General features: G+C 45.5%; 1 protein-coding gene across 2 annotated transcripts in view; it reads right to left on the bottom strand.

The window, feature by feature from the left end:
• Positions 1-20,946, bottom strand: part of PTCHD1 (patched domain containing 1) — a 68,598-nt gene that overhangs the window by 12,430 nt on the left and 35,222 nt on the right. The window contains exon 2 of one of the 2 annotated variants that reach the window (XM_075539196.1): positions 5,308-5,968. In XM_075539196.1, the coding sequence (XP_075395311.1) occupies positions 5,308-5,968 (661 nt within the window). Of the gene's footprint in view, positions 1-5,307; positions 5,969-20,946 lie in introns of those variants that run through there. The other variant, XR_012781154.1, reaches the window with a different exon arrangement.

The raw sequence follows: 20,946 nt of genomic DNA, 5'->3' as shown, positions 1-20,946 counted from the left end.
GCTCTGGTGTCTCGAGCAACGCAAACCGAGCCTCCTGGGCTAGAGGACCATGTAGAAACTAATAACCGACCTCTCTCTCAGCGCGCCTGCCAGTCTCCACTCTGAGCGGACTCGAACATACAGGACACAACAAACCCTCCAGAGGAAGATGGAAGAAAAGCTTCCTGCTGTTCCTTCCTGTCTCCTGCAAGATGTCATGCCTTGCCTGATTTGAGTAGCAAAGCTGTGGAAATCTTCAGTGTGTCATGAGAGCGTGTGCATCCAAAGGCTATGCCCATCTTGTAGCTTAAACTCAGCCGGAGGGTGTCAATCCTTTGCCCTTTTAGAACATTCCATAATAAATGAGAATGGTGACTGCTACGTGTTTGCGAAGGCCAATTCAAGAACCTGCTACTAGTACAGTTCAGAAAGAAGGGGTATTATTTTCTGCAGGGTGAGGGATATTTACTAAATGCTCTTCAAATTCTAGTAACTGGAAAACGTCAATGAGTATAACACTGAAGTCCTTTTAGGATTTCAGCTCTAAATAGACCGATCTGACTCAGGAGGCCCAATGTTCTGGCAGAAGTGGGATTGTATGATTTGCACCACACTGCCTACAAACATTTTGAATCAGGATGGATCTATACTTACACCATCGCCAAGATGATTAATCTGTGCCGAATATACTCTTATTGCCAGAGATGTCATGTAGGATCTTGGCTAGAAACGCAGTCACAACCCATTATGGTGAACTCTAAGCATTTAGCCAAATTCTTTCCTATTCTGGAATTTTGTCAGGTTAATATCGCTTGACATACATGGCCCTAAAATTTTCCATTCTAAATCTCCTGCTCTTCTGGCATTCGGCTAGATCTGGCCTTATGTGACCGGCATCCGACGGAGTGTTTCATTGGTTGAATTTTACACCAATAAAGTTTATTGTATCATAGAACTGTTGTTAGCCAAGGAAATGTCATCATTTCAAACCTTTGATAAGATACGTTTACCTTTTACATGAAGCTGTATACGTTTTAAAAAATTTACTTGATTATTTTCTTGGCATAACATAGTAAATCCAAACGTTTTGCTTAAATCGACTTAGCTCACCCATAGTCATTTTATATCATAGACTGGCACATTAAAGAAACAAAACAACAACAAACAGGGAAAGGGATTTATTGACTTTGTAGTGCAAAACCTTCTGTACTGCATTTCTTCCCGATCGTTTGAAATTGGTTGGCATTTTAGGACTGGTCCTCAAACTCTAGAATTCAACACTGGCCCTGGATGCCACACTGACGAACCCGCTTTTGCTGATATTTCCACTTTGAATTCAACTCTGCAGAACGAGCCGTTTATCTGAGAAACACAGAAGGGCAGCCGCCTTAAATCCAGGCACCGTTCGGCCGATGAGCATATTCTACACCCAACACATCATGCAAAGTATTGATTGCAAAAGGCCCTCGGCTACTCAGATGCCTACCTGCCTTTCATGTTGTGACTAAGTCATTCGAGTTCTCTTTGGGCTGAAAATATACAGAGAGGTCAGCAGGGAAAATTGCCATCAAATCAATGCATGTAACATTCCTTACAAATTGTAAGTGCGGAAGTCTTGGGCACCTGCAGTGCTTGCTATCTTCCACCGCAAATGCCAGATTTTTCTGACCTGCCCTTTGATGGAAAGTTCAGTGATACTCATTCTCTGTGGAGCTGTTTGTTTATTTATTTATTTGGCACTTTCCAGGGGACACTATCTCTTCATCTCACTAACTCTTGCTTTGTCTCTGACCTGCCATAGGTTGGGACTTGATTTTCACATTTAATATGGCATTCATTACCTCTGAACACTTATTTCTGTGCTTAAAAAGTTTCTATTGGTTTCCATCATGTAGGTCTATTTCACTTGATAAAATTAATGTGAGCAAGTTTTGTAGATTGTCATTTGATTTCAATGGCATTAATGTTAAGAAATTGCAAACCCTGTCAATTCTATTTCACTTCATTTTGAGAAGCGTTCGATACTGTCATTTCATCTGACCGAATGGACCTCATTTATAGGAAATGTGGAATACTGCTATTTCCATTCATTTAAAAGTCCATTGAAAGAAGCTTGAAATATTGCCACTTTCCTCAGTTTTGCTGTTGTTTATCTGTCCTATCGGGTCCTCAGGAGTTGGAACTGACTTGCCAATAACAACAATCTTTACCGGAGCAGATGACCTGGCCTTGACTCCTTCTTTTAGAGACACTGTGTGGGTCGGAACTCTCAACAGTTTGGGTAGCAGACGAATGCATCAGTGTCGTACTATCCCTAACCTAAACAACCCACTGCCATCAAATCAACCCCAACCCATAGCAACCCTAGACAGGGTGTCTGAGGCTGTGAATCTTGACAGGGGCAGCAAGCCTCATCTTTCTCCAGCAGAGTGGCTGGAGGGTTTGAACTAATGTTTGCAGTTAGAAGTCCAATGCTTCCCTGATATGGTGCTTTCATTTTATTTGACGTCACCAAGTCCAAGGCCTTGTTTCCGTTCACCTTAGGAAATGATTGTTTCCCTTCAGTTCCCCACTCATTTTTTATCCTTCCACCCACAGGTTCCCCCCCCCCCACCACCACCCAAAGAAAACACTGCATTTAAAACTTGGAAAGCTATCATTTATACATATATGCACACGTATGGGGGACCTTTGCGAAGTTGATGGAAAAGGGGGATAAAAATAACTCGTTGGGATCCAGCTACCACTGCCAATCACTTAGCAATGGGTCCCACCATACAATGGTCTAGGTAGAGTGGGAGAAAAACTTGGAACAAAAGTAAAAAAAATTCATTAAAAGGCATCAGGCTTACAGGTTAGACAGAGCCTGGTGGAACCCACAAGACGTTGGCCCTTAGGCAAACTTCAGGACGAGAAATGAACTCGCCCCCACCCACCTGGCTCACTGGTCAGTCTAACAGTAGACACGTTTCTAAGAGGCCCAATAACCCTAGGGAGGGATGCACACCTGTGAATGATCATCCACTGGAGTTCCAAAGGGCAGCGTTTCCCCAAGGACAAAGTCCAGAAGGGTTAGGACAGGAGGAATGGAAACTGGAAACACAGTGAGTAAGTGGGATAAATTACGGTACATTGTGGGGATTGCCATCAGGGACATGGAAAAAAATGTGGTAAGAATTGTTGCATGGAATATTGTCAATGTCCCAACTCCCAATAAAATATGTTCAGAAGTTGGAGATTGTCTAGGAAGACTAAATAAATAAATTGTGGGTGGGGAGGGAAAGATGAAAAAATACACACAAAAAACAATGGGTTGCTCCCAGGAACTCTTTGCCACCTCCTCATATGTGGAAATCTACCCCCGAAGCAATGATGGGACGGTGAGTGGAAGCAAACATCACTGGGAAACCTTTTCACAAGATGACCCTCAAACCAAACTCACATCCATGGAGTCGATTCTGGCTCACAGTGACCCTATCAGACAGGGCAGAACTGGCCCAGTGGGTTTCTGAGGCTGTAATTCTTTACAGGAGTAGAAAACCTCGTTTCCTTCCCGCAGACCAGCTGGGGGTTTTGAAATGTAGACCTTGGGCTTAGCAGCCCAGCACATAACCACGACACCACCTGGGCTCTTGCCGAACTGCTGGTGTAGGTTAACCAAGGAGATTTTGATCCTGGCCAGCGGTCACGTACTTAGGGACCAGGGTCACTAGGCCGCTCTGCAGCCCCGCCAGCACTGCTCATCATTTCACCGTGACGCTGGCGAGGCTTCTGGAGTCAAAGCCTTTCCTTGCTCCTCCTCCGATAACAGGGCACAAGGCTTACTAATGAACTCAACCCTAGTTAGTTCTCCATCAACTCCAAATGCGACTCCAATGTTCATTTTCGGATCTGATTCCAAAAGACACTTTCATTTTGCTAACAGACATGTTGAGAGGTTGCCACGGAAAAGGGGGAGGAAGCAACTGCTCCAGTCCCTGGGCCCAGGGGAACCCTGCCATGGGCACCTTGACCGCCATCACGAGACTGAGGACACTTCTCAACACACCTTCCCTGTCAATCTCCCGAGTTCATCGCAAGGGGCGGGGAGGGGGGGATTGGAGGAGGGGGTGGTAACCTTCCCTTGTTCTGTCTCACTTGCAACTCTCGCAACCCTTTCCACGCCTCTCCTTTGGTGTCATGCTCACTTCCGCCCTTTCATGAAAATAGGGACCTTTGAGGGAAGCGGCCACGCTCTGGGCTCAGGCCATGATGCTCTTGCAACTCACCGCTGCTGAGGCTCCGGACTCCGAATAGTTGGGGTGAGGAAGGTGCTCCCTCCTCCGTGGGCAGGTGGAAGAGTCAACCCACATCCTTGGGGAGTAGCCCTCAGTGTCGTGCGCAGCGTTTGGGAGTCAATACCCCAGTCTCCTCACTTCTAGGGTTGATGCTGCGCTGAGGTGGGCTCCCCACAGTCTTCCAAAGGCCCCCCAGTGGCATTGAGCCACTCGTACACACAGCTGTCCCATGCTCATGAACCACCTGGATGGCCTGGCTCTCCTGCCCCACCCCCTTGTCCCCACACTGGGGCTCCCTAGGGTTACCTCTCAAATACACTCGAACTGTATACACTGCCATCGAGTCCCTTCCGACTCCCAACAGCCCTCCAGAACGGTGTAGAACGGCCCCTGTGGGTTTCTGTGACTAACTCTTCATGGGCATAGACAGCCTCTTCTTTCTCCCCTGGAGCGGCTAATGGTTTCAAACTGCTGACTTTGCGTTGGCAACCCAAGGCACAACCACTACGCCACCAGCGCTCCCATCCCTGGTGTCAGGGCCTGTTTCTAGGGAAGCTCAACCGAAAGGACTGGGAACAGATGGTTGTTCGGGGAGTTCGGCTTGATCTTTGCCTCCCAGCCTAAGTGACCCCATGTGATCGAGCAGAGCTGCCTCGGGCGTTTTCTAGGCTGCCATCTCTTACGGGGCCAGATTGCCAGGTCTTTTCTGGTGGAGCTGCTGGGATGGGGTTGAACCTCCAACCTTTCAGTGAGTAGCCCAAGCACTTAACCATTGCACCACCAGTGCTGCTTCAGAACAGATGAATAGCTGTTAAGTACATACACCTACATAGTGGGAAACCGGGCTTTGAACTTCTGGTACATTTTACCAGATTAGGTTGCTTCTCGTGGACGACCAGCATATTATGGAATTGCTCCAAGGGCATCTGGGCAAAATGAAGATGCTACAAATGAAACAAAGTTGTTAGATGGCCAGCACTTGCCTCTCAGGAACCCAGTCACCACCACAGGGGAGGGGAGGGGAGAAGCAAAAACGAAGCGCAGTAATTACCTAGCACGACGAAAGGAACTCCCAGGAAGGTGGAATTGTATTTCCCACCCGTGAGATTGATGATCCCGGCTGCGGTGAGAGTGGCCAGGCTTATGGTCACCAACCCAAGCAGGCCGAGCCAGGGCTTGCTGCGGACACAGTCCTGCATCGAGCAGCAGAGGATGGCCATGGTGACCACCAGGAGCAGGCTGGTGACCAGGTACCGTTCTGACACGCGGCTGGTCTTCTGGAAGTCTTCCCTCAGTGAGGTTGACGTGTAAGGGTATATTTTGACTTTGCTGTTGGATTTCTGGAACAGTCGGACAGTGTCGCAGAAGCTGGACTCCCACCTCTCGGCCACCATGTCGTTGAGAGAGTTGATGGACTGCAGGTAGTAGGTGAGCTGGACAGCCTCTGCGGATTTCACCCGGTCTTTGCTGTGCACGGTGACGCCCCCAAGCTGGTGCCCATTGTATACTGCCCTCCCATCCTTTAAGTGAGTGATTGGATACGTGATAGCAAAATTGGTCCGGTTGGTGGCCCGGGCATTCTTTAGCTCCTCCAGGACATGCACTATGTCATCCACGATGCAAGTCTTATCATTATTCAGGATGCATATATGGGCGAACGTGTAATTAAAACCAGGCCTTGGAACCTGGATCCTGGTCACAGCAGCATGCAACTATGGGGAAAAAATTACAATCAGTTTTGATAACCAAAAGAAGTCATTCATAAGTGACATTAGCTCTGTGGACTCAAATCGTTCTGTTTTCAAGAGGGGGTGGGGTGGGGTGGGGTGGGAGGAGGGACACGCATTCCATCCCTAACCTGAAGAGCTCAAATGAAATATTCCAGCATCAGGGCAGCTAAGAAAGTTCTAGGATCCCACCCATGATCTGGGGGAAATAAAATCTCTGTGGGTGGGGCCTCGGCCTCTGGGCAGGGCCAAGTCCTCTGGGTGCTTCTGATACCAGTACAGTTTGAGAAGGGGTCCATTAAAAATCAAATACACCAAACCACAAAAAACGACCCGTCATGGTTTCCATAGGCATTTGTGACCTGATTGGTCCACACAGTCTACAGATCTTAGACAGGCTCTCTGTTTGTTTCCCTCTTAAGGACATAGTTTGAAAGGTGATCTAAGAAGCCACTCGGAGTGCAGAGGCCCTCGGCAGGCTAGGTAGGCACTTGCTGGTGTTTGGCAGGACAGTGAAATCATCTCACCTAACCCAGTCGCTGTACCCCAAAGAAGACGTAAAGCTGACCTTGAGAACCCAAATATTCTCTTGCTTTCCTTGTCTGCATATATGGTCAGGAGGCTGGAACCAGAAGCACCTGGCTGGGATCCATGGGACTTCATGCTAAAGGAGCCCAGTGGGATTCATTCTCAAAGACCTCACCCCGAGTCATACCTACTGGTCCAAGTCCTCTGTGCCTGCTATCAAAGTGCACGAGAGGGTCCAAACTTATTTAACAGCCTCTGTTACAAGGGGGATTTGGTTTTAAGCCCTCTATGCGGATGAATGCTTTAATCCTTCCCACAACTCTACACAGTTGCTATTAAGTAGCAACTTCGTTTAGCAGAACCCAGGAAGAGGAGAAGTCAAGTCACTTGCCCAAGGTCATATACATAGTAAGAGGCAGAGCCGGGGGAACCGCAGGGAGTCTGGCTTCAGATCCTCTGCTGTGTATGCCCCTCACTGTATGCTTCTAGGTCCTCACAATGCCAGCTAGCTGAATGAAGGTCCTTGACAGTCAATCATTCCTGAATTTGTTCTTCTTTCTGCCCTAAAAATGACAAGTGCTCAAGTTCAGATATAGAAGAGTACATGGGGTTTCCTACAATCCTAAAGTGAGACAAAAAAGGCAGTTGGGGAGGTGCGTGGGAATAAGGGACTTGTGTGAGCTATTATCTGTGTGTTAGCGCTTTACACCTTAAATCCTCTCATCAGTTCATTGTACAGACGAGAAAGCTCAGGGAGAACATGTAGTTAAATTGGGCTAGTTGAGCTAGCTTTAAAAATAGCATGATGCTATGGTTTCTGTTGTAGCTACACGGGCCTGCTAGTTTGGGGTTTGCTTTATTGGCTTTGACTTTCCAGCCACTTATCCTCACCGTGGCTCTGCCTTCTCCCTGCCACATGTGTTCAGCCATGCCCGCCTTTCAGAGTGGATGCGAGGATTAAAGAAACGAGGGCCAGCCCTGAGTGTGCGAAACCCCGATGGCTGAGTGGGTTATGTGTTGGGCTGCCAACCACATGACCAGGAATTCAGACCCACAGGAGAAAGAGGAGGCTTTCTACTCCTGTAAAGATTGACAGTCACGGAAACCCACCTGGACTCTGATAGGCTTGCTGTGAGTCCGAGGGGAATTGATGGCAGTGAATTTGGTTTGGGTTTGAGTCCTGAGTGGAGGCACGAGCATACCAATGATTGTGAGGCTGGTGTAGGAGCAGCCAGTGCTTCCTGCTGCTTGCATAGGGCCCCGGCGAGTGGGAACCACCTGGACCATACCTGATAGCAACATTGGGGGGTCTCTCCCCCAAACCATACCTACTGCGGTCTCTGGCGAACAAAGCACATTTCATCCATCAAAGAAAGAACAGCTTAAGATCCACAGAGTTGCCCCACTGTGGCTATGCGATGCTAACAGGCTGGGCATCTCGAGGGCCCTGATGTATTTTCTCTTGAAGCTGTCCTGGATGGGTTATTTGTTAAGATATTTCGCTGTGCATGTGCAGGGTGAGTGGGACATTTAGTATGCTTGTCGAAAATGTCTGAGGGTAGCAGCTGTCAAAGCCCTGTAGTTAGCGCTGAGCATGCGTTGTTCATCCTAAGTTTCAGTACTCCCTCCGCCCGCCCTCTACAACACAGCTCCTCATGGCTCAGAAAACACGTTGTGCTCCATTTGGCAGAAACAGTCTGAATTCTTTCTTTCAGATAGGTGTATATATATATATATGCATATATATGTATATATATATATATATATATGAATGGATGAACCTACTTGGTCTCCCAGAAATAACTGGAAAGCTCTTTTCACAGCTATCTCGCCATATGCTATAATTTTGTCTCGATGTTTTGGGATTAATGGCGAGCAAAATGTCTTCAAAGGCCTTAAGCTGTGAAAGTACCCTTTTGTCCATTCTTCTGTAAGCATGGCCCAGTGAAGTTTGGCCAAAAGGACGTCTAAATGAAAAATGATGAGAGAAAAACAAAACAAAACCCGAACGTCAAAGGTTATTTCAGAGGTGAGAGGAACCCAGAGACATTTAAAGACAAAGGAGACCTTTGATCAAAAGCTATGAGACTTTGGGGAAAGATTCAGAAGAGGCCAGAAAGGGAGTGGTGTTGAAAGCATGCATAGGTATAATATTTAGTGCATTGTTTGTTCCCATGAACACTGTAATAAATCTCCCTTAGAGTGATTACTAAATATGTCAAGAGAAAACGATTGCCAAATAAGATGGTGTTAAGCCATGGAGGCAAACCCAATTATAGCAAGGGGATGTTTTCCATCCATTGCTGGGTGGGGAGTTGTAAACTATTTAGTGATCTGCCAACTACGTCGATCTATTGCTTTGACCCCTGGGACCGTATACTGCAGAAAGTGGGCACCATATTAGCCCCGGTACCAGAAGGCCAGAAAAGGGAGGCTTAGAAAGTGAGATCTTTCCTGAAGTTTGAGAGCGAAGCTTTCTTAGCTCTCCACAAGAGAGCTGCTCTGAAGTGCAAGCTGCTTTGAATTTCTGATGGAGTGGTGGGCAGAACAGGTGTCACTCTTGATTCTGACTGGCATAGTGACAAAGCAGACAAAGAGGGGGTGTTGGCTGAGGTCACCCACCTGGCAGGAGGAGTCTGTGGGCTCTCTTAAGGGATAAGAGATAGGATAACAAGAGGCACAGGAAAGGAAATTCAAGACTCCCTTCCCTAGCTTCTGAAAGGGCCTCTGATTCTTATGGCTATAAGTCAAGACACAAGTGTGTACACAAGCAACTCTTGAGCATCCACATGGCCGTGGCCAGACACATCGCATGTATTTCCGGATATCTACCTCTATCTGGACTGGGTTTTAGAATGCTCTGATCGACTCTCCTAAAGAAATCCACTCAGAAACGTAGGCAAATGGGTGGATAGTCTGAAATGTGGTCCCAAGATATATTCATAAGAGAAAAAGGAAACCAGAGATTGAAACTATGTTTCAAATCATCTACAAAATGGACCACGAAAATCTGCCCACGCTTATTCCAGAGCTAGATAAGAGATCTACTTTTCAGGAAGGCCAAGGGAAAAACAAAACAGAAATAACAACACAGAATAATGGTCCTGACCCTTAATATCATCTGAATCTATCATGTGAATCGGTAGCATATAATCCATGATGCTACCTCTAAGTGTGAGTTCTCGATTAGACACTCAATATACATTCAATTAGGGCTCATCAAATCGACTCTGCTGTCAATACTAGACTACTTTCCTTTGTATTTAGTGCGCTTGCACTTACACATAGGAAATCATTTAAGAGAGAAAATGTCCAAAGAAAAAGGACCATCCTAACACTTAACAGTAAAACTAAGTGCTGTGTACTGGCAAAGCCCAATACAATGTCAATTATAATCACACCATTTTAATTACTACTGTCTATTCAGACAAAGAGGCCCAAACTTAACTTTAATGTGAGAGTTCTTTCTAAGGCTCTGAATATACGGTTGCTCCACCATTTGCCTCTTTGTTCTCATCCTTTTTTGTGTTAACAACAACAATAACAACAAGGGAACTGATCACAAGGATCTACAGGTGACCTCCTCCCTGGGGGATGGACAACAGAAAAGGGGTGAAGGGAGACATCGTACAGGGCAAGGTATGACAAAATAATAATTTATAAATTACCAAGGGCTCATGAGGGAGGGGGGAGTGGGGAGGGAGGGGAACAAAAGAGGACCTGATGTAAAGGGCATAAGTGGAGAGCAAATGCTTTGAAAATGATGAGGGCAATGAATGTACGGATGTGCTTGACACAATTGATGTCTGTATGGATTGTGATAAGAGTTGTATGAGCCCCCAATAAAGCATTTAAAAAAACAACAACAAATAAAAACAACAACGACGATAGTAAAAACCTGAGAATGTAAATCTTTACAGGACCAGACCACCTCAACTTTCTCCTGTGGAGCAGCCAGCCGGTTGGTTTAATGGCCGATTGGTTTAATTATGGTCAGCAGCCCCATGACGAATCATAATAATGATAATAATATCAAAGTAATAGAACACTCAAAAAGAGTACCCCAAACCCACTGCCTTTAAGTCAACTCTGACTCATAGGAACTCTGTGTAGGTGTCTGAGCCTGCAATCTTTCAAAGCGTAGACAGCCTCATCTTTCTCCCCTGGAACAACGGGTGGGTTTGAACTGTCCACCTACTCTCAGCAGTCCATTGCTTAGCCCACAGTGCCACCAGGACTCCTTGATGATAGTCATAGCACCCATGAAATACGTTCTATAATTTTTATAAATTAATGACTACAGAGCCTATGGAAATGTCAAAATGATTATTCCCATTTTATAGGTGGAGCAATGGAGGCCTATTTCTTTCTTTCTTTTTTTTTTTTTATGGAGGCCTATTTCAATAAACCTACAAACAAGCCCGTGGCTGTCAAGTGGATTCTAACTCATTGTGACCCCATGCGTGACAGAGGCGAACTGTGTTCTAAAGGCTTTTCTTGGCTGTAATGTTTATGGAAGAAGATCTCACCAGGTCTTCCTCCTATGGTGCCACTGGGTGGGTTCCCCCTGACAACTTTTAGGTTAGTAGACCAGTATAAATAATTTACACACCCCAGGGAACTAAAATAACCTAGTGAGTAAAAGGCAAGTGCATGATCCTAACCCAGGCTTCATGCCATGGAGGGGCAGCTGGGCTGAGCCAAACACAAGGTCCAACGTGAGAATGTTTTGGAGAAAGTAGAAGAATTTGTCGTCATGTGGTTCAAATGGCTGATGGTAGATATGACTCAGTTCTTGGATACTTCGCTATCTAGGGTTCCATAATAGAGACTCATAAATGATCCAAATAGCTCCACTTCATCTTTAGAAAGCAACACTAAGTCCAAATAACCCAAACTCACTACCACGGAATTGATTCCGACTCACGGAAACCCTGTAGGACAGAGTAGAACTGCCCCACACGGGTTTCTGAGACTGTAACTCTTTTCCCAGGAGTAGAAAGCCTCTTTCCAGGAATAGGAAGTCTCATTTGTCTCCTGAGGAGCGGACGATGGAGAACTGCGGACCTTGTGATTAACATCTCAAAACAATCCACCACATTACCAGGGATCCCTAAGACTAGATCAGGAGCATGGTCTGGAGTTTAGTGACTCGTTATTCTCCATCTAGCTTCTGCAGTTGTCCAAGAAAACTTTTCAGAGTCAGACCCCCAACCCCCACTAAGAAAAGAGGCGATGGATTCTAGGAATAAGTTGTGGTTTAAAACTAGCTTCTACTTCAGAGTCTCAGGGAGCTTCGGGATGCCACTTTACTTTTTTAGGTCCCAGTAAAAAAGGGAGGGACATTGGTCTAGCTAATCTTTAATGACAGACCTTTCTAGTTTGAATACTTCATAATCCTAAAGTAAATGTTATCCACTAAAGGATGCAGCCCGATCCTGGGTGAAATTTTGCTTCATTGGTATCCATTCGAGATGTATTATGCAGCTGCTTGAGACAGACTTTTCCCAGCATGTTGAAACTCCTTTTAGGGTAGTGGTTCTCAACCTTCCTAATGCCGCAACCCTTTCATACAGTTCCTCATGTTGGGGTGACCCCCCAACCATCAAATTATTTTCATTGATACTTCGTAATTGTAATTTTGCTACTGTGATGTATTGGATGACCCCTGTGAATGGGTCATTTGATCCCCAAAGAGGTCATGACCCACAGGTTCAGAACCGCTGGTTCAGATTATCCCAAGGTATTAACTAAATAAATTATAAAGGGAGAGTAAACTAGTACATTAATCAAGAGGGAAAGGGTATTCTCCTAGAGCGGTGGATCTCAACCTTCCTAATGCCGTGGTCCTTTAACACTGTTTCTCATGTTGTGGTGACCCCCAATCATAAAATTACATTCGTTGCTACTTTATCACTGTCAGTTTGCTACTGTTATGATTCGGGTGATCCCTGTGAACAGGTCGTTCAACCTCGAAAGGGGTCGCGGCCCACAGGTTGAGAACTGCTGCTTTAGGGCAAGGACAAATCTTCTAGTAGATGAAACCCAGAAAGGAAACCATAGGGTAGAGAATATAGATTTCTGGGAGGGGTGGGGGGAGAGAAAAGATTTCCTTCTCTGAGTGATTTCCCATTCTGGGGAGCCAGCACTTCTTATAATCCCCTTCTGCCAGAGCCTGGGACAGAGCCAGTGTGGGTTGCCGGTCACGACAGGCCAGAGGCTCATTTCCTCTCGGCTTCTCCTTGGCACACTCTGCTCTACCTTGGAGAGGAGAGGGCAGAAGGGCCCTGTGAGGAAGGAGGGATCCATTCCTGTGAAGCGATGAACAGAGACACAAAATGACCCGTGGGTTCGAAGGATCTTTTTCACTACCTGCCAGCTCTTTTTGTATTTGTGCCTTCCTTTCAAATTGGGCAGAGTCATTAATACCTTCTGGGAGCAGCCCGCTAGGAGGCCTGGTAGCATGGCGGTGAAGCGCCCAGCTACAAATCCAAAGGTCAGCAGTTCTAACTGACGAGCCCCTCATCGGGAGAAACATGAGGCGGTCTGCTCCCCTAGAGACTGCCCACCTCAGAAATCCAATTCGACAGTTCTACTCTGTCCATTAGGGTCCCTCTGGGTCTGCTTCGACTCCTCAGTAACTCGTAATGGGACCAACCGTCAAATATTCTCCCAGGCAACTCACCTCTCCTGAGGGGCGACTTGGCAGAAGTAGATGGTCTGGTTGCCCATTTTCTCTGCAGGAGGCAGCACATTGCCCTTAGAACAGTGATTCCCAACCTGTGGGTCGCGACCCCTCTGGGGGGGGGTCGAATGATCCTTTCACAGGGGTCCCCCGATTCATCACAGGAGCAAAATGACAGTGGTGAAGTAGCAATGAAAACTATTTGATGGTTGAGGGGTCACCACCACATGAGGAACTGTATGAAAGGGTTACGGCATGAGGAAGGTTGAGAACCACTGCCTTAGTAGGAGTGAATGCAAAAATGTCCCCCTTTCCTGGCTGCCTCTCTTCTGTGCCACTTCCCTGCCCTCCTTTTGTATCTCACAACCTGCTTGCATTAACAAATCTTTCTTTAGAAATTATAAGAAGCTGACTGTTGTTTCATTCTTCCAACCTACATCATTTGCCCCCAGATGTCACCTTCACAGTGACACGGAATCAAAACTGCTCAAGAAATGCTTTCAAGGAATATCTGTTTCGCACCCCCAAATGAAATCTCTCTCTCTCTCTCTCTCTCTCTCTCTCTCTCTCTCTCTTTGATTGGAACTTGCCAAGCCCCAAGGCTTGCTGTGTCCATGTGGGGATACTGCCTGGCACAGGGTCTCCATCCAGGACACCAGACTACACCTTGAGGTGGATGGAGTGGGTCTTGGCAGGTCACAAATTACACTTGCTCCCTCGCTCTTATGTTCTGTCTTTGCATGATCTCACTCTCACCCACTCTCTTTCCTCTTCTTTTAATAGAAATGCATTACATCAGAACACCAGAAGTCGCAAGTTGGGGATTGTTACCGTGATTCATTTGTAGTGCAGCCAAAAGCAAGTTAGTCATCCCTTAATAAGTGAACAGAAATATCCTTCTGCCTTTGAAGCATTGCATTTTTGGAAGACACCAAGTTCAAGCTGTGCATGTAGCCAACAAGTGACTACCTAGCTACATGCTTCCTCCACATGTATGTGGAGAGGTGGAGGGGAAGGTGAACGGCTGTCCTGCTGATCTGAACCAGGGCCAAATGGAAAATGATACCACTGTCTATACTGCAGTGCCAGTGGTGGCCTGCGAGACTGTTTTCCTCCTTGCTTTACCCAGGAGTCGGGGATGGGAGGTGGTAAACACTCAGTGCAGGTGTTGATATGAAAAGGCAGCCAAGACAGTTCTGTGGCATAATTTCCCAAACAGTCTCTGCGTGACCTTCCTGCTGTCTCCACTTGACTTTCACGGTCAGGCTTAAACCCTGGTGAGGCAAGTCTCCTATCAAAATGGAGTATGGTCCAAGCCGACTGGCCACATGGCAGTGGGAAGCCCCAAGGAGCTAAATGCACAGGGAACAAGAGGCAGCTATTTGGAGATTGTGTCAGACCACAAAGGCCGGGAAATCCAGGATGCTAAGGTCTAGGGAACAACGGTCACCACAAGTGACAAGAGCGCTGGATCAGGAGTCAGAACGTTGCCACTTAAGCCCTGGTTCCAGGTCTTGTTAGACATGTGACTTGGAGGTAAATAAGCAATAAACCTTAAACATATATCCTATCACGCCACGTGCTTGGTCCCATTCCTCCCACTCTTCCCCATCATGCTCACAGGAACGACAATGGCTTACCTCTCCCGATTTGCACCCTGCCATGCTCCAGTCTCAGTGCCTGTGTTGCTCTTACTGAGAGCATCCTTCCCCCAAATAGTTGCAAAACTCAAGCCCCGACCGACTTCTTTGCTGAAATGGAGACCGTTTTTTTTTCTGACCTAGCCCCAAGGCATTTGTGCCTTGCCTTGCTTTAACCTTCCCTTGCCACCATCCATCCCCATTGCCTTTCCTTGGCTTCATTTTTTTCCCCCCGGGAGCCAGTCATGACCTGACCGTGTATGTCCCTCCATTTATCCATTCTGCTCTCCTTCTAGAATATGCATTTGGGGCAAATGCAGGCTTTCTCTGTTTGGCTTACCTCCATCATTAGCATGGTGCCTGGACTAAGCATATGAATACGTCTCATAAATGAATGGATTTGGGCCTGTCTCATGGGCATGGTGAGAACAAAATAAGGTGCTGGTTATGTACACTTTTGTAAACTCCATCAGGCCGCAGAAACACAATTTGTCCAGATTAAACTGTAAAAAAGCAAGGGCTGGCATCTCCTTTGCTTAATGCTCTTACAACTGGCTGGAAGGCATTTGAGAATAATTAAAAATAATTAAAAAATAATTAATTTAAAACAAATAATCATAAAAAATACACAGAGCAGCATAGGGTTTGACAACACTACAGGCTTTAGGGGGAAGGGCATGGGTGATGAGGTCCGAATGGTACAAATTCAAATCCTGCCTTTGCTCTGACTAGCTGTGAGGTTTCAGCAGAGAGATGGGGGCCTTCCCATAATCTTTAACCCTTACCAGTACTACTTCGAAGCTGGTGTGACACTATTAAGGCATTAATATATTACCTCAGTCCCAAGCACCCTTGCCCTAGGGCTGTTGAAGGGTTTGTGTATACATATCTCACTCCCTTATCCCCCAAGTGGGAGAACTCTGAGGCATGTATGTTTTCAGTGTTTCCAAGAGTTGGCGGGCAGGACTGGGCACTAGTTGCCCACAAGGTCCTGGCTTGACAATATCCTCCGAAATGAGAGCTTTCCTCCTTGTCTCGAGCTGCTGCTCTCTTACCAGTGCATCCTGGAAAATGCCCTCCCAATGTCCCCACACCAAACCCAGTATCATGAAGTCAATTCAGACTCATAGAAACCCTATGGGACGGAGTAGAACTGCCCCTTTGGGTTTCCTAGACTGTAAACCTTTATGGGCAAAGACAGCCTTATACTTAGAATGGTGCCTGGAAAACACACACACACACACACACACACACAATATTTATGGCATAAGCATATGAATACGTCTCATGAATGAATGGATTTGGGTCTGTTTTGTAGGCTTGGTGAAGACAAAATAAAGTGCTGTATATGTAAACTATTTGTAAACTTGAGGCTATACAGATGTAATTATTCTTATTAAACCGCTTTCACAGAGCAGTTGGTGGGATCAAACTGCTGACATTGTGGTTCACAGCTTTGGAGAGAAACCAAACTAAGACGAGTATCTCGGGCATTTCTTCTGACCTCATCATCTGTAAAATGGGGCTAACCCTCACCTCATACAGTGATTAGGAAAATCAACCAAAAAGTGGGTGAAGGGAGATGTCAGACAGTATAAGATATGACAAACTAATAATTTATAAATTATCAAGGGTTCATGAGAAAGGGGGGAGCAGAGGGGGAGGGGGAAAATGAGGAGCCAATGCCAGGGACTTAAGCAAATGTTTTGAGAACGATGAGGGAAATGAATGTGCAAATGTGCTTGACACAATGGATGTATGTATGGATTGTGGTAAGAGTTGTATGAGCCCCTCATCAAATGAGTTTTAAGAAAAGAAGAAAATCAAGTGTGATAACATGTAGAAGCTGTCTGGCCTGACATTTAGCATTAGGTTAAGCCATAGGAGACTGCCATTTCTGTAGGTCAAAAGTGGTTCCGCCTTGGTCATTCCATGTGGTTCACCAATTGGGCCTCAGAAAGTGTTTATTATTTTCCTTCCCTGGCCCCTCTCTCAAGGTTCTGTCAGAACTTGAGCTCCCTTAGGTGGTATCCTGTGTTATTTGGTTTCCAAGAGACCGTTTGGTGGTCAGGGCAAGCATTTGGGAAAAAGGGAACAGCTATAGACTAGGAAAGATCTTGCATAGCCACTCATTCCCTTTTCCATAGCAAATCTGAACCAGCATGCATTGTGGGTAGAGGACATGCCTGCAAGTGGAATTCACACCTTCCAGTTGTTTTAGCTTATGGAAAAATGAAAATGCCATATAGTCCACGTGCATGAAATATTTGAAATGGCAAATAATTCAGAAGAATGGTAAGTCTACAAAATTATGAACAAGAAACTGAACTCTTTGGCCCTTTCTTTCTGCTTTTTTTTTCTTTAAAGGATTGGCCAACTTTCTAATGGGTAATGAGCTTGAGAACAAGGAAAATGATGGTCCATGTAAGATCAAAGCAGAATGAAGTTGCGCCTACTGCATGGGAACAGATCTCCTGAAAGATGGGTCATGCGTCCTACAGAAGTGAGTACCTAAGGTAAGTCAGAAATGACCTCATTGCCCGATAGAGCATTTTCCCACCCTGGAAATAATTTTTCTTTGTGCCCAAGTTTCTTACAAAGTTATCACCTTTAAAAATGACAGGAGTGTCCCAGCTGCTGACATTCTTTTCCAAGAGAAACTGGTCTAAGACTATGATCATTCAGGTTGCTATAGCCTTTTGCCCTTCTGGTAGAGTAATGGAAACAGACTATTGAGGATGAGATCCCAGTGTTGCCACTTACTAGTTATGTGATCCTGGACACGAAGCTGTTACTTCACTGCTTCCGCTGTACTTCAATTGTCCCCCCTCCTGGGGATAATAATGCTACCTATCTTGTGAGGACTGTTGGACGATAAATGAGAAATTGAATGTACTGAAGGTCCTAATTGCTCAGTACAGAGTCTGTCACACAAGCGATACATGTTGGAAACTAAAATCAAAACAAGCCAACAGGAACGTTAATGTCCACATGCAATTTTGCTTTGCTCCCAATCAACTTTTTTCCCCTTTAATAAACTTCTCCTGTCATCCTTGAAGAGTATACTCAATTAACGACAACGGGGGGCATAGTTTGGCCTGCATTTCTACTGAGAGACTAAGGGGTAAGTGGAGTGAATATGGATCTGTACCAATGTTTGAAGAAACAAGCTGGGCAGCATGTGTCTTAGAAGATGGAGCTCCCTCAGCCCAGGATAAGACCTCAACCTGAAAGTCATCCTGTATTCTTCAGGTTAGTTGCCCTGTCACTTGACCATGCACATCAATCAAAGGAAGTCAGCCCAAGTGGGGGAAAAATGGCAAGATCCAAAGATGGCAATGAGAAGGTATCAAGTACTTGGTCATTGTGTAAAGATTGCTATATTCATCATCTCATCCAATCCTTACAACAGCTCCGGGAGGTCGATATTGTGGCTTCATTTACAGATGAGGAGACTTTCCCATGGTATAACATAGGTCATGAAGACAACGTTCTGTGTCCTACTTGGAGAGTAGCAACTGGGGATTTCAAAGCTGTGAGAGGCCATCTGAGAGACAACTACTGGTCTCTTCTCATCAGAGCATAGGAGACTAAAGAAAAGTAGAGACTTGAGGGAACAATTCACCACAGCACACATGGCCCGGAGACCAGGACTAGCTGGTTCCCAGCTACTATGACTAACCATTCTGACTCTGATTCCAGACAAAGTGAGAGAAAAATGTAGGACAGAAAATCAAATTCACAAAAGAAACCCGACTTCCTCATCTGACAGAGACTCAAGGTTCTGGCCCAAGACACCCCCCTGACCTGGAACTGAAGCCACTCCCAGAGATATCCTTTCGGTCACACAATAGACAGATCCATAAAATAAGAGAGAAACAAGTTCCTCCAAGTGATTACATATATGAGCTCCAATGGACATTTTTCCAAAAGCCAAGGTGAGAAGATGGGAAGGGGTAGAAAATCTGGACAAAGGGAACCCCAGAACTGAGGGTGGGAATAGGTAGAGTGTTGACATACTATGGGCAATGCAACCAACATCATGGAATACTGTGTGTATAAACTACCCAATGGGAAACTGGTTTGTTTAGCAAACTTTTACCTAAAGCACAGCAAAAATATATCAATTAACCACTTTCCCACAGGCGCATATTTAGGAAGTGGAGCAACCCAGTTTCAAATCTTGAGCTCAGGAGGCTGTGCCTAATGGAAGTAAAGATATTCTCTTTTAATCTTGCTGCTTCGGACATTTGGATATTGCCATATTTGGCGCCCAAGCACTAGGCTTACAGCATGATCAACTTTCAGCATGCAATGATTAACCATGGTGATAAATTAAAAGCGAAGACTACTTAGCAGATTCAAGAGTCAAACATGGCAAAGCAGCTTAGGAAAAGCAGCAAGACTGGCTGTCCTGAATGATGAAGCCCAAGAAATGTCATGTATTTATGTGAGGAGCCCATTACCCATGACAAATACACCAAACCAGCTGGAGACAGAAGACAAGACATGCATCAGTTCAGATCGCTTTCTTTGCACCTTCCATGTTTTTACTGTGCAACTCTCCTCCCATTTCCCAAGAAAAAAGGGAAGTCTCCACCTACTTATGGGAATATATTAGAATGAAGGACTGATAAGTGCAGGGATTTATTGCAAAATATCATGTTGAAGTTGGGGTGCAGTTTAACGCCAGGATGTCTATGTTTCACAAGGACAAGCACTTTGTTCCACCCACTCCTGTGCCTAGCACACATGCATAGAAAGAGCCTGACAGAGATGTGTTCACTGGACCTTCAGTCCTTGTTCCTTCTTGCTGATTGATATTTTCTCAGGTGACATTGAAAGAGATTTCATCTGTACCCAAAGGCTACTGAGCTCCATGCATATCATTTGCATCTTAAACAAACAGATGACATTGAATTTGATTGTGTCACTTACACATGCAGACAAATGGCTGCTCTCATTAGACAAATGGATGTGGTTAGACTACAATCTAAAAAATATATATGTAAGGGCAGAGAAAACAATTTGGGTAAGAGATTGGGTACTGAAAAAAACATAAGTTATACTTAATTATACAGTAGTCTGAATTTTTATTTGTTTTTTGGGGCTTGGGGGGGGAGAAGGCAAATTGATTAAAATAAAGAAAAATCTAGAGCTTAATATGAAAACGTACATGTCCCTGCTAACCAAGATTCTTTGTCTGATATGTTGTCTAGAGATAAGTTCCACCACTCATCTGTCAGTTTGTCCTACTCTTGTGTTACTGGGATGCTGGAAGCTATGCCACTAGTATTTCGCATGGCTTCCAGACAGAGAACATAGTAGAAAAAAGAAACTGTATTTCCACTGATGGGAGATTAGTCACTGGCAACCTTACAAACAGCAGTGGAACTTTGACACAGTGCTGGGAGATGAGCCCATCATGTTGGAAGGCACTCGTACCATGCTGGGGGAAGAGCTGCCCGCCTCCTCAAAGTAGAGTTGACCTGAATGTCCTGGATGGAGCAAAGCATCTTTTAGGTGTGTGTGGGGTCTTCATTTTATGATTGGGCATGACTCAAAATGAGGCAAAATCACTGCAAACACCCCTTCATAATCCGAACATGGACTATATGAAGGATGAATCTAGGACATTCAAAGTTATAAAAAAATGAGATGGAACCCGATATGTGAGGCACTAGTGAGCTAAAAAGGACTGGTATTGGCCATTTTCAGTCAGGCAATCAGGTGGCTTTGTGGTAATTACAAAATCTGTTGTCAATTTAAGACTTAAGAGTGAAGGGGTGGAGTTTAGTCTGTCCATCAGGTCACAGCTTGACCTTATTTGGAGGCACTAAGGAGATAAAACAACTCACTGGAGGTGGGACACACACTCACTCCCTATGAGACATTCCTGTGGACAAGACACATGGAAACACTAGAGCCCTGGAGCTAAAGGAGCCACATGGAGACCCCTGCCAGTGCTGAGATGCTTCCAGTGCCACTGGATCCACAAGACTTCCCACCCACTGACCTGTGATCTTCCCGAGTTCAGCATCATTGCAGATGTCTCCATTCTAAAGTGGACTTTATAGATTGGTATGGAACATATGGGCTAATATTGGACT

Source organism: Tenrec ecaudatus, chromosome X (assembly GCF_050624435.1).
Source record: "Tenrec ecaudatus isolate mTenEca1 chromosome X, mTenEca1.hap1, whole genome shotgun sequence".
NCBI lineage: Eukaryota > Metazoa > Chordata > Mammalia > Afrosoricida > Tenrecidae > Tenrec > Tenrec ecaudatus.
Note: the sequence above shows the minus strand (reverse complement) of the source record. Positions and strands in the feature narration are given on the sequence as shown.